This window comes from Postia placenta (genome assembly GCF_002117355.1).
Source record: "Postia placenta MAD-698-R-SB12 unplaced genomic scaffold POSPLAscaffold_12, whole genome shotgun sequence".
NCBI classification, from domain to species: domain Eukaryota; kingdom Fungi; phylum Basidiomycota; class Agaricomycetes; order Polyporales; family Adustoporiaceae; genus Rhodonia; species Rhodonia placenta.
This window is the reverse complement of record NW_020169843.1, coordinates 248,478-260,169: the sequence shown is the minus strand read 5'-3', so window position 1 is coordinate 260,169 and position 11,692 is coordinate 248,478. Positions and strand designations below refer to the sequence as shown.

The 11,692-nt window shown below is 53.1% G+C and overlaps 7 protein-coding genes across 7 annotated transcripts; 4 read left to right on the top strand and 3 right to left on the bottom strand.

The window, feature by feature from the left end:
* The first annotated feature begins 257 nt into the window (after nt 1–257).
* Nucleotides 258–1,423, top strand: POSPLADRAFT_1183949 (hypothetical protein). Its single transcript, XM_024489043.1, has 8 exons — nt 258–284; nt 338–377; nt 433–566; nt 629–765; nt 822–861; nt 919–961; nt 1,013–1,177; nt 1,228–1,423. Exons 1-8 carry the CDS (start codon nt 276–278, stop codon nt 1,263–1,265), a joined length of 606 nt encoding a protein of 201 aa, XP_024336056.1. The 5' UTR covers nt 258–275; the 3' UTR covers nt 1,266–1,423.
* Nucleotides 1,424–1,521: 98 nt separating this feature from the next.
* On the top strand, nt 1,522–2,845 carry POSPLADRAFT_1048602 (hypothetical protein; the record flags this gene model as incomplete). The annotated part of the gene is made up of 7 exons (XM_024479557.1): nt 1,522–1,581; nt 1,614–1,749; nt 1,820–1,972; nt 2,023–2,140; nt 2,190–2,275; nt 2,338–2,471; nt 2,528–2,845. The coding sequence occupies 7 exons, from the start codon at nt 1,522–1,524 to the stop codon at nt 2,843–2,845; spliced, it is 1,005 nt and encodes a 334-aa protein (XP_024336055.1).
* Nucleotides 2,846–2,873: 28 nt separating this feature from the next.
* Nucleotides 2,874–4,242, bottom strand: POSPLADRAFT_1150495 (hypothetical protein; the record flags this gene model as incomplete). Its single annotated transcript, XM_024486422.1, has 10 exons — nt 2,874–3,232; nt 3,290–3,323; nt 3,438–3,509; nt 3,562–3,575; nt 3,629–3,682; nt 3,738–3,768; nt 3,826–3,885; nt 3,970–4,040; nt 4,111–4,135; nt 4,189–4,242. The coding sequence occupies 10 exons, from the start codon at nt 4,240–4,242 to the stop codon at nt 2,874–2,876; spliced, it is 774 nt and encodes a 257-aa protein (XP_024336054.1).
* A 921-nt stretch (nt 4,243–5,163) lies between these two features.
* POSPLADRAFT_1150525 (hypothetical protein) lies at nt 5,164–5,801 on the top strand (the record flags this gene model as incomplete). Its single annotated transcript, XM_024486426.1, has 3 exons — nt 5,164–5,402; nt 5,504–5,544; nt 5,611–5,801. The coding sequence occupies 3 exons, from the start codon at nt 5,164–5,166 to the stop codon at nt 5,799–5,801; spliced, it is 471 nt and encodes a 156-aa protein (XP_024336053.1).
* A 1,118-nt stretch (nt 5,802–6,919) lies between these two features.
* On the bottom strand, nt 6,920–8,527 carry POSPLADRAFT_1150644 (hypothetical protein; the record flags this gene model as incomplete). Its single annotated transcript, XM_024486442.1, has 6 exons — nt 6,920–7,312; nt 7,370–7,524; nt 7,581–7,750; nt 7,798–7,981; nt 8,032–8,392; nt 8,453–8,527. The coding sequence occupies 6 exons, from the start codon at nt 8,525–8,527 to the stop codon at nt 6,920–6,922; spliced, it is 1,338 nt and encodes a 445-aa protein (XP_024336052.1).
* Nucleotides 8,528–8,798: 271 nt separating this feature from the next.
* On the top strand, nt 8,799–9,814 carry POSPLADRAFT_1150366 (hypothetical protein; the record flags this gene model as incomplete). Its single annotated transcript, XM_024486410.1, has 5 exons — nt 8,799–8,994; nt 9,065–9,292; nt 9,343–9,402; nt 9,464–9,625; nt 9,774–9,814. The coding sequence occupies 5 exons, from the start codon at nt 8,799–8,801 to the stop codon at nt 9,812–9,814; spliced, it is 687 nt and encodes a 228-aa protein (XP_024336051.1).
* Nucleotides 9,815–10,599: 785 nt separating this feature from the next.
* Nucleotides 10,600–11,472, bottom strand: POSPLADRAFT_1150704 (hypothetical protein; the record flags this gene model as incomplete). The annotated part of the gene is made up of 5 exons (XM_024486448.1): nt 10,600–10,796; nt 10,852–10,941; nt 10,990–11,174; nt 11,235–11,356; nt 11,404–11,472. The coding sequence occupies 5 exons, from the start codon at nt 11,470–11,472 to the stop codon at nt 10,600–10,602; spliced, it is 663 nt and encodes a 220-aa protein (XP_024336050.1).
* Between the last annotated feature and the right edge of the window lie 220 nt (nt 11,473–11,692).

The following is an 11,692-nucleotide window of genomic DNA, read 5'->3' as shown; positions in this document are numbered from 1 at the left end:
TGCGTGCCCCTGCGATGGGATCTTGTGGACATCGGCATGCGCACCAACGACTTTGCCTCCGCGATGCTGGCGATCTTGCTGGAGGCGGGACGCCCGGTGCGAGCCCAGGCCTGGCGTGGGCGCCTCCTAGACCCATGCAATTTCGGCCAAGGCCGTATAGCAGCCGTGGGAAATCGATTAATAGTGGCCCTGTGCTATGGCAATGTCACCCTGGCATCGCCGTTGCTCTCTAACTCCCAATCCGCCTTCCATCCTCTCAATCAGCTTCTCTAACTATGTCGGCGGTGAGTTTAGACTTGGCGATTATGTACGCGGATTTTAATAACATGGCACGTAGCCCCACGAGGAAGAGGACTTCGCGCCCACCGCTACTCCCGGTAAGTGCGCGAACGAAATCGTATCGCGGGCAGGGCTTATGCAAACCGAGCGTAGGGTACAAGCCAGCTGCTGTCAAGTCCTTGGATGAGTATGCGCAGCTTGATGCCGAGGATGAGAGCTTGGCTCGGTGGAAAGCAAGCCTTGGTATCTTGCCCGGTGCTTCGACTTCGCCAGCTGTCGGACCCAAGGTATGCACAGCACTGCGTGCGATTGCAACGCATGGTTTTAATCTGTCTACCGGGACTTGCAGGTCACCGTGGTGACCCTTGAGCTCGCATCTCCCACTCTCCCTGCGGGCAGGAAGTTATCATTGGACATCCAGGACCCTGCCCAGCTCGTGAACGTCAAGAAGAACCCAATCACTATCAAGGAGGGAGTGGAGTACAAGTAAGCATTGACGTGTGCAGCTGTCACTCATGTCGACTTATCTCATATGTATGCAGTGTTCGCATCACGTTCAAAGTAAACCACTCCATCATCTCTGTAAGAAGCAGCCTATCTCCAGCTGCTGACGTGCTTACACCTTCTGTTACGCCATAGGGTGTCCGATACATGCAAGTCGTCAAGAGATCTGGTGTGAGGGGTGAGTGATAGCGACATTCTCGATCAACCTGTTCACAAAAACTGCGATCAGTGGACAAGATGGAGCAGATGCTGGGATCGTACGGTCCACACCCCCAGGGAGAGGCGTATACCAAGAATTTCGACCCTGAGGAGTCTCCGTCGGGCATGCTTGCGCGTTCGGGGACATACAACGTCCGTAGCCGTGTTGTAGACGATGATGGTGAAGTGTATGCCGGTAAGCAAGCGCGTTGTTCGACTGTGGTGATTCACTGACGCGTATTCCAGACTGGGATTGGTCATTTAAGCTGGCCAAGGAATGGTAAAGGAAGGTTTCGCGTGCGGGTTATATAGGTCTCCATCATTGTATTCCCTTCAGGCATAGTCTTTTGTTTTACGTACCGTGATCACAACCAATACGTCTCAGTTGCACAAACTTATTCCCCTTATGATACGCTCGACCGTGCCTCTAGCTTGTCATTTCACAGTGAGCAGTGTGCTCGACGTCGGCATCTTCCGGTATTTGGATCGTCATGAACTTGTTCACTGCACCCACGCGCGCGGGGATCCTCCCGTACATCCATGCTAGTGCGCACCCAGGTCGTCTCGCCAGCACCAAAATCATCCGTCCCTATGCTGCTAGTCAAGCTTTGCGACGTGTGGCCCTGCGTCAGACTGGGACGCTATCGTCGTCCCCACCAGCCGCAAAAAAGTCATGGGTGGAATACGCTCCAAATAGACTACGGCCATACCTCTACTTGACGCGTATCGACAAGCCCATCGGGACCCTGCTCCTGTTCTACCCATGCAGTATGTCGGAAAGCCCTCTGAGACACCCGAATGGTACTGAACGACGCGCTTTGTCGCGCGCCTTGCTCAGCGTGGTCGATCACGATGGCCTCCTACGCGCTGCAAACGCCGTTCACGACGCCGCTCACGTATATCAGCTTGTTTGGCATTGGCGCGCTGGTTATGCGAGGGGCGGGGTGCACAATCAATGACATGTGGGACAAGAACTTGGACAAATCTGTCGGTACGTTTCCTTCGTCAAGTTCATGAGACCCAGGCGAATGTTCGCGACAGCCAGGACAAAAGAGAGACCACTGGCCCGAGGTGATATATCCTTACCTCAAGCCGTCGGATTCCTGGGCCTGCAGCTGAGCGCCGGCCTCGCCGTACTCACTCAGTTTAACTGGTATAGGTAAGGAGCCATTTGAAAGCCGCGTGCAGTGCACTGAACTTCCCTACAGCATCCTGCTGGGAGCTTCATCCCTCTCCGTCGTAACCATTTATCCGTTCATGAAACGGGTGACGTATTGGCCTCAGGCGGTCCTAGGTCTGTGCATGTTTTCAGAGTAGGCTGTGCTACTTAGCTGAAGGAGCACGCCGAATACTTAGGGCTCGCGTTCAACTGGGGCGCACTTCTCGGATGGTCCGCTGTGGCAGGCTCTGTGAACTGGAGCGTAGCTCTTCCCTTATACGCCGGCGGTTTCTGCTGGACCTTGGTGTACGACAGCATCTACGCCCACCAGGTAGACAAGCTTGCCCCTCCCCCCCCATGCATATACGTATTCTGACCCTCGTCCAGGACAAAACCGACGATGTCCAAGTTGGCATTCGCTCGACTGCCTTGCTCTTCGGCGAGCAGACACGGCCGATCCTCAGCGCGCTTTCCGCATCCAGCATCTCACTGATTACTTTGGCCGGCTACCTGAATGAGCAGGGTTCGCTGTTCTACGCAGGGACCACGCTCGCGGCGCTCCAGCTGGCACGGGTACTCAGGCGAACGGATTTCGACAACCACGCCAGCTGCTGGAAGGGGTTCGTGGGCTGTGGCTGGTCGGGCTTCTGGGTATGGATGGGGGCGTTGGCAGACTACACTTTCGTCATAGCTGGCTTGTCGTGAACCGAGTACGACATTCGTTCTTCAGCGACTACCATGCAAGCGCTCCAATATGCAAATCCCGAACGGCCCACAGACTGCTATTTCGTGATCTCTCCCTCTTGCGCCGCAGCTGCGCTTGGTTTGTTACCATTCTGCGTAATACCGTAATCTCCCCTCTCCGCGTCAAGCTCCCGACATCTAGTCTGTAACCGTGCGCATGAGAATGACGCGGTCCAAGTAGACTGTAAATCCAGTTCACCTCGAGCGCGAACAGATGAGAGTCGTGCGACTCCGGCGCGAGTCGCTTCACGGCGGCTGACAACTCGTATAGATAGTCTTTGTTTCTACCTGATGGGCCAACAGACTGCCAGATTCGTTCCCCCAGCGCGTCGATTGGTTCCGAGCCAACTGTCGGCGATGCTGTGATATGAACGCGGGGTGAGATTCATGAAACAGGCCACGCACTGAACGATGGATTGTCGTTATGACCGACATAACACTACAGATCCAGCCATATAAGCATCCAGGGAAGGAGACATTGTCACGAACTCACGAAGGCCTGTGTTTCTGCATGAGCCACCTGCTATCGTGATGCCATAGCTGACATACGCACGTTCTGTATCACGACTTTCTCATGGCCGTGCTCCACGCCGTACACATCTAGTTGCTCTAGGGTATAGCCGTCCTGGTAGGGTCGTTCAGACCTTAGATGTCTATCGCAAGGGAGTACGAATCACCTTTTCACGGTAATCTAGAAAGCACGATGAACATATGTAAACAGAGGACATGTTGACCGAACACTACCTAGATAGTCCCTGACCTCAGATTCGTACTGGGGATCAATCGTGTACGCGATGCCTACAGGAGTTCTCGTCACCTCCGTTGCTTCAACTCGCGAAGGCTCAAAACGCACCCCAGACCACATCGTCGTCAGGGAATGGATCCTGCCGCGACGCACAGTTATCACTGGGCGTTCGCACAGCAAAGATTTTGCCACTCACCGATCCGGAGAACGCGTCCCAGTCCTCCTTGTGGATGAGCGTCACCACCCGTCCTGGGTTCTACAGGCAAAGACGCCGCGGCGAAGACGAGGACGAGCCTCACATTATGATCAACCGCAGGCCGTTTCGCGCACGCGTGCTCACCTCTGGCGTACCGCGGTGGTCATGCGACTTCTGCGCGAACCTCCGCACGTAGCCCTTCAAGTATCCGGGGACTGCAGAAACGTCGTGTGCACTCGGCAATCACGTCCCAATCCTTCAATCCTTCAAGGATGTGCAGCGCACCTTGAGCAATGACATGAGGCGGGGGCTGGTATATCTTTGTTCGGTTTTCATCTGACAGGGGTCCAAATTGCCTCCTACCTTGAAGATGAGAGATCCGTACCCGAACACTACGTACGGTACCTTGGCACCCATGACTACAGCGTCGAAGGTCTTCTTCTACTGGAGCAGAGGAAGATCGTGTCGCCGGACGAACAAGCGATCTGAAGGCACGACCCAAGAATTGCACCCTGCAAGCCAGAAGCTCATGCATACATGTTGTTATGTCACACGTGTAGTGCTCATTTTTTGGAGAATGACAACATCGCGCGCAATCCAATTTGCATTTGAGCTAGTCAGGTTTGACACGAGTCACGAAACAGAAATGCGTCTGTAACGCAATTACGTTGTAGTTCGCGAGTTAGAACAAACTTGGTTGATATAGGCGGCTCCGCTCGCCCGGTCCGAATGGCGTCAAATCAGCGCGTGAGACATAATTCCTAACAGTCATGTGACTACACGTGACATACATTAGCGCCAATGCTACCTCCTATCTTGAGGGGGCAGACGAAAAAAGTGGTAGTAATTGTCACGTGTGGGCATGTGATGTTTTCATGGTAAGCCGAATGTGGCCATTCGGAAACGCAAGGGCACCTTGAAAACTTGAGGTCTGAGGTCTGTAGATCTGCATACTGAATACTTGTGCGCGCATGTGGTCACCAGGCCCAATTGTCAAGTGCTGCGATCGACCGTTTGTGCGATAAGCGAGGAGAATCTCGACATATAATCAACAGGTACTAATTAAGACATGAGCGCCGTAAAATATGTATAGCAAGGCACCATTATGCATGAGCTAAACCAACCACAGCTAAAAGTCATCCCATAGGGAAGAGAACATATTAACGTTACTACATGACGATTCCTTGGTTAAGATGGTCTTTCAAAGCCGACTCCCACGCGTTGTCCCGCGGTGGGAGACAACGACAACTAGGGTCGTCGTGATATACCCCTAGGCGTACAACGTTCGCCATCCGGGTGTCCAGGCAATACAGCAGGACGAGTATTGAGCCTGCCACAATGCTCGGATCAAAACCCTCTGCGAACGGCTTGGCGAGCTCTGCGCGAAGCGTTGCAGCCTTTGCGGGAGGAAACATGTCGACAGGCGTCACTTCAGCGCTCTCGAGGAAGAAAGCGGTCTCTGCACGAGTGGAGTCTGGGCGCCTGTGTAGGAAAAGCACCAGAACTTCATTCTTTGAACGCTGGGGTTTCTCGAAGAGTTCGAGTGCATGGCACCCGAACGTGGTCAAGATGGGACGGTGCTTCCTCGTAAAGTCGCAAAGGATCTGCCATCGAGCCTGAACGCTCGAGCTCATCATATCTTGTGTGTCTTTACATTTCTTCTTGTGATTACGCCAAGCCTTGCGCTGGCATTCCTCACTCTGTACGACAAGGAGCAATGTCAATACTCAGGGGCAGAGTAGCTCGTCGTCCAACTTACGCAATAATGGTCAATATGACACCCAGCACATATCTTTAACGTCACCCCGGGAGTAGACCTTGATTTAAAGCAGTATTGGCACTGCATGGACTTCCTGCGGACAGTCTCCTTCGGGTCCGAAGCTTCGTGGCGGCGGTTTGGGCTCGGAGGAATTGGCTCCGGCAAGGCACTCAGAAGCGAGGATGTGCTTGGAAATGCATCATCATTGTGGGTCTGAGAGGCCATATGTAAAAAAAGAGGGAGAAGAAAGTGTATAGGAGGGTGATGTTGTCGTTCGAACATTTGAGGCTGAGTGGGTCTGAGAATTAGTAGAGGTGACCAGCGGAACGAACTTGATCCGCACGTCAAAATCATCGATCCGTCCGATTAAAATTCAAATTGCCCCCTACTATGGGGTGTATAGAGTTGCTCAAGGCATAGAGTTGCTCAAACCGCCTTGTATGGCCTTCCAAATTTTTATTTTAAATCCAAAAAAATCAGTGAGAGTGTATATAGTCCCTATGGATGCCCCCATGGCACCAGAATAATAAAATCATGAATGTGGAAAGAGTAGCATGCTCGACAAGGCATTTTGACAACAGTGTACACAAATATTGAACTAGATCTCGCCCAAATGCGATGAGAATTTTACCCCGGAAGCTTTCAGTCTTCATTCTCTATTGATATAAATGTCTATCGACAAGCCCGATACTTCAAAGCACTTGAGGTATGATGTAGACAAGCATGGTGGGTGAGATCGTCTTGCTCCTGTGGCTGAATGTGACTGTAGTTTAGACTCCGCTCGGCACGTCGCACAGATGCGTTTGCAAGACCATGCTCGTTTCGCTGCTGGCAGGCGTTGCCGCGTCGGAGTGCGAACTTGTCGCGGTGACATGCCGTGACGATTTGAGCAACTCTATGCCTATTACACCCTCAAAACGAGCCGTCCTCGCAGATTCGTGCCGGTACAAGTAACAATCATTGTATTGCACTGAAAATATTCACAGGTGTGAAGAAGATCTCAACGCATCTATTGACACAAGAATCATGAAAAAATGTGGAGTGCTTGGTGAACCTGAGGCTTGCGAACGCGGCCATGAGCAACTCTATACACCCCATAGTATTACGAAGCGTTCGATCACCCGTCACGGACTGTGACGGAGTCCAAATGTCACAATCTGAGGCAGGCGCGTCAGCGGGGCTGCTGAAGCGATGAACAAGGTTAACTTTTGTGTCGCGATGATAAGGGCTAAGTTGTTGCAGTACTTGGCATGATTGTACAGGTTTAAGACCACAACACAGTCAAGTCGGCGTCCATCAGAGGAAGGAAGAGGACACGGGAGTCGGGTAGAAGCCTTAAACAAACTTGGCCTTTGCTTCGCGCTCGAAATCCGCACAGTTTACAACCGTACCCTCACGACGACTTTTCTCCGCTGCGAAGACCGTCAGATGGCTCTTCAGCACCTCTGTAACGTCGGTTCCCAGCAGCTCTTGCTTCCCGGTGCGCACGGCCTCGACGAACGTACGAATAAGACCGATGTCTCCGCCACCATGGTTTCCGCCCTCGCTCGGCGGTGTATGGCGTGTCGTGGTGCCCGTGCGGAAGTCAGTCACTGTGAATGTATTCATGTCACCGACAATCTCGCCGTGCGAGAAATGCAGCCGCGATTGCCGTTCGCAGATGCGCTCTGTTTGAGCGATCATCGTGAACGACACGGTCGCTCCATTTGAGAATTCCAGATTGACAATCTGGGAATGATAAAGTAGGTTTCTGGGGCCTTGGCAAGTCCGGTTTTGAACGCTTACCTGGTTGTCGCAGACATTATTGTCGCTCTCGTAGACGCACTGGCCGTACCGACCATGCCTGAGGGCTGACGTCACGTTCTCGATGTCGGGAAGACCGTCGACGATTGTTGCCGCTGGCCATCCAAGTTGGCCCTTGGCCACAGGATCGAGGTAGACTGCCACCAGACAAGTCAGTATGTTGTGCAATAGTATTGTGTCGTGCTGTGCATACTCTTCTTCGCGCTGTAAGGGCAATCGCGTTCATAGGAACAGTCAAGGCAACTAGTAGCCTCCCCAGCCTCCTTGGGCTTAGACTCTTTTCGGAAGTGGAGAAGCGATCCAAAGGAGGAAACGCGAGTGGGAGTCCCAGGGGAGAGCCAATGGCAAAGCAAATCAATGTCGCTGTAACAAGTTAGCATTGTTACTATACAGTCAAGGAAAAGGCGCACTGGCAGCTCTTCGTCATGAGCGAAAAGCAACATTCCTCCTCTCTGGCCCAGTTGCCCCGGACGTATGAATGGGCAAAATGGAAGTAGCCTACGGGTTCGATATGAACGACGTTGATCAGTTGACCCAGTTTCCCAGACAAAACGATCTCCGAGACGGCTTTGTTGTAGGGGGAGTAGCGGAGTACTGTCAACAGCAATGAGATTGGCAATCGATTGCGGACAGAAATATCGTACCGTGACCCATTCCAAATATGATACCGGCCTTCTTCACTGCAGCCTCCATCTTGACACAGTCCTCTACAGTGGTCGACATTGGTTTCTCGCAAAGAATATGATAACCTTGCGCGGCGAAGGCCAGAGTGACCTCAAGATGCATGCGATCCTGAACCGCGATGATCACAGCATCAGCGAGCCGCTTGCCCACTGTCTTAATGGTCTCCTCAGAAGCCTTCAAGAGATCCTCCCAGGAACTGAAAACGAGAGTCTTGTCGACGCTATGTCCCTCAGCCATGAACTTCCGCGTCTTAGGGCGCGGCTCCGCGACCGCGACGACCTTGCATTTCGTCGGTTCAGCGAGGGCATACGCACTGTAAGCCTAGTGCATATCATTCATCGTTGGAGGCACAGTCAGTCAAAGCAACATTACTGCGCGCACCGTACCGCGGCTCCCGCAACCTATGATGGCGAGGGTAATGGGCTGAGCAGAGAAGGTCGCAATGTCAAGCCCCATGTTGGGATGCGAAGAGCCTGATAGGTCAGGGAGTCTAAGAGAACGCCTCCATGCGCTTTTAATAGGGTCGGGCAGGGGCATCGCGGTCCGGTGAGTTCAAGCTATCGTGTCGTGCCTCGAAAGATCAAATTGCTTGTACGCTGGGCGGCAAGGAAGTGCTGAGATAGACTTCGATATCAGCCCAGATAGTCTCGAGAGACGCCGTCCAGGCATGGTAAGGACCGTATATCATGCTGTGCGATGGAGTCTAACTGAGGTACAGGCGATATGAATGGTTAGCGGCGCACACAGCGTGACATATTGCCATGTGCACGACAGAGACGAGCATGAAAGCGGGATTGTTCACCGCGGCGCAGATGACGGTTGGGAGCAACTTGGTCTAGCGCGTCGGGTCGATCGGCGAGCACGGCGGCAAATGGTCGCTCATGCCTCGTCTCCTGCCACGACTACTCAAGGCCCTCCAAACTGTGCGTCTTCAGCCAACACCGATTTCTCCTCGCCGAAGACCGCAGCGTAGACCTCTACTACTGCCGCAAGATCCTCCACAATGCCCGCCAATCTCTCCCGAAGGCCGCACGCAGTCCATCGTGCTCGACTCGCTTGACCCCATCCTTGCGCTCTCAATGTACAAGCGACATAAGGCCCCCGCGCCCCGCTTGAGAGCGTCCAAGTCGAGGAGTTCGCAAAAGCGCGACCATGAGGCGCAGGTTCCGAACCTGCGCAGCATGTCCGAAGAGGAGCGCCGCTACTGGGCAAGTCCATATTGTGCGTGTAGCCTTTCTTGACGCCATGTCTGCTCATGCGCAGTCTGGTAGTACGTATGCTGTCAACTCCTTTACGCCGATGTTTCGCGACCAAGCGCTATCTGCCCAGAGGTACGTCAGGTGGACCGATCATGCGCTCCCTTCATTCACATTGCTGGTGAAGCATTTCTAGTACGGCTCGCCCCCGTACGGCTGCCCGGACCATTGGCAGGTAAAGCTACTCAGATCTTGGTACCTGACGGCGTCGAGCATCCAAGATTCAAGCCCAGGAAGGTCGGCCAAGGCCATTATGTCCTATGCTGGAAAGCAATTATTGAGACCCTTGCTGAGCGAGGTCCGTGTGCTTCGCCTTGTAGGATCATTGGTCTATGGAACTTGCCTCACATATTGCAGGCTCTTACAGACGCCTTAGTAGCAACATGGTCATGCATTCTTGGCTTGAACGACACATTGCACACATACTACGGTTGCGTGTTCTACAGGAATTGCAAGTCCTAGAAGAACGTCTGCGGGCACACCCTGAAGGAGCGCAGGAGGCCCCTTTGCTTCGACGACTGACTCGTGCTGAATGGGGGCAGATGAAGTCTTCTGGCGTGTTACCATGCGAGAACGCCATCGCAGTCCTGGTAGTTCCGCAACTCAACCGAAGTGTCACCACTAAACGAAGACCGGAGCCAAGTATGTCTGCAGTGCCTCCAATGGCAGAAGAGTCTTCAGCAAATATGCGGTCCAGTCTTCCTATTTCAACAGTACTACGTACTACTGAAGAGGCATTCGATGAGGATGGGGACATCCTGCCGTCTTTCTTACCTCAATCAAAAGTGCCATTATATCATGGCATCTCCCTATTCCCTTCGCGATCACATCGTGCTACGCTACATGCATCTCTCTCGCGCTTGCTGGACATTGAGCGTCGGTCACGCTTCGTGGAAAAGGCTAGAAAGACGGCGGTGACACAGACTTGCGGTCCGACACAGTGCCACCCATCGGATTCACTCCCTCAACCCATCCAATCAACACAACGAGCCCGAAAGGATGACAAAGCTAGTCATGCCTGTGTATTATGCTCAGACTCAAATACACTCTTGAGGGCGGACACAGTGCCGCTGGCTATTGCATTATGGCGAATACGGATTTGGGAAGGTGCCGGATGGGAAGACTCAAATGAGTGGATATTGAAGTCGACTTAAACACTACATGTACACTCCGCTAGTTCGCTCATTGTATACCGGACACATACGAAACACACTTCACGGTGCGACGAGTGCGCACTAGAAGATCAAGAGATGTCCGATATAACAGATGCACTTATACTTCTACAGCCATGGGCACTACGGATGTCGCGCCCTTGGGTTTCGCGGAAACACCAAGGACCTCTTTGCCCTCCCAGAATTTCGGTAGCTCGTTCCCCGGAACGAACAGCCGCTCGACCCCATCTTCAGTGATCACACACATCCGGATAACACCTCCTGACGAGCCATCTCGTGACATTGCTAGAGCAAGAGCTGTGAAAAACAGGTGAGCAGGAATGCCTTTGTCTACCGAGGAATGTCGGCGTACTGTTTCTGACAAAATTGATTGTCTGATCTCTGTCCCAGCCATCCTGGTATGTTGCATCGCAGTACCCATATACATACGTGGATCCCGAGCCTGCGCGCGAATGAGTTCAATGCTGCGCTGGGAGGAAAGAGCACCGACCTCCGATTGCCCATGGTTGGCGGAACAGCCCGCCACCCAGAGGAATATTGTACACGCTGGGGCCTACTTCCTTGTCCCAGCCCGCGACGATGATCCCAGCCGACAGCGCATCCTTGTTCTCGTAGCAGAGCTTCTGGAAGACATTGGCGACTGTGTGCACCGGGGGCGCCTCTCCATGCGTTTGTCTGTGAGGGATATCCTTAAGCATAGAGCCTCAACAATATGCGTATGATTGGTGCGCTCACGAATATACTTGGAAGTGATAATGCACGATGTCTGCGATAGCCTGCGTATCTGCGGCAGAACCAGAACGGCAGCAGTAAATCCGGTCATGGATGTGGGTAAGCTTGTCTGTGACACGGTTGGCCTGCGCTTTATGAGCATAAAAACAGCAAACCTGAGGGGATAACGTACAATGTAGCTGCCGGTCGTCGTTCGACTGTCTGCACCGATAACGACGCCATCCTTGAATTGGACCGCCATAATGGATGTCTACAGGCATCGTGAGTGGACCGCTATGTGAGCTCATGCGTTCGACGTACTCCGAGGTTCACTTCGCCCGACTTGAGGCGGTTGATGTCGACGTTGAGGGCCTCCATGGTGAGTAAGGGTGGTCGGTGTCGATGGTAGACGCGTCTGAGTAGATGAGTGCTGAAAGTGATCGAGCAAGTGGCTGAAGAGGTGACGCGTCTCGACGCGCGTC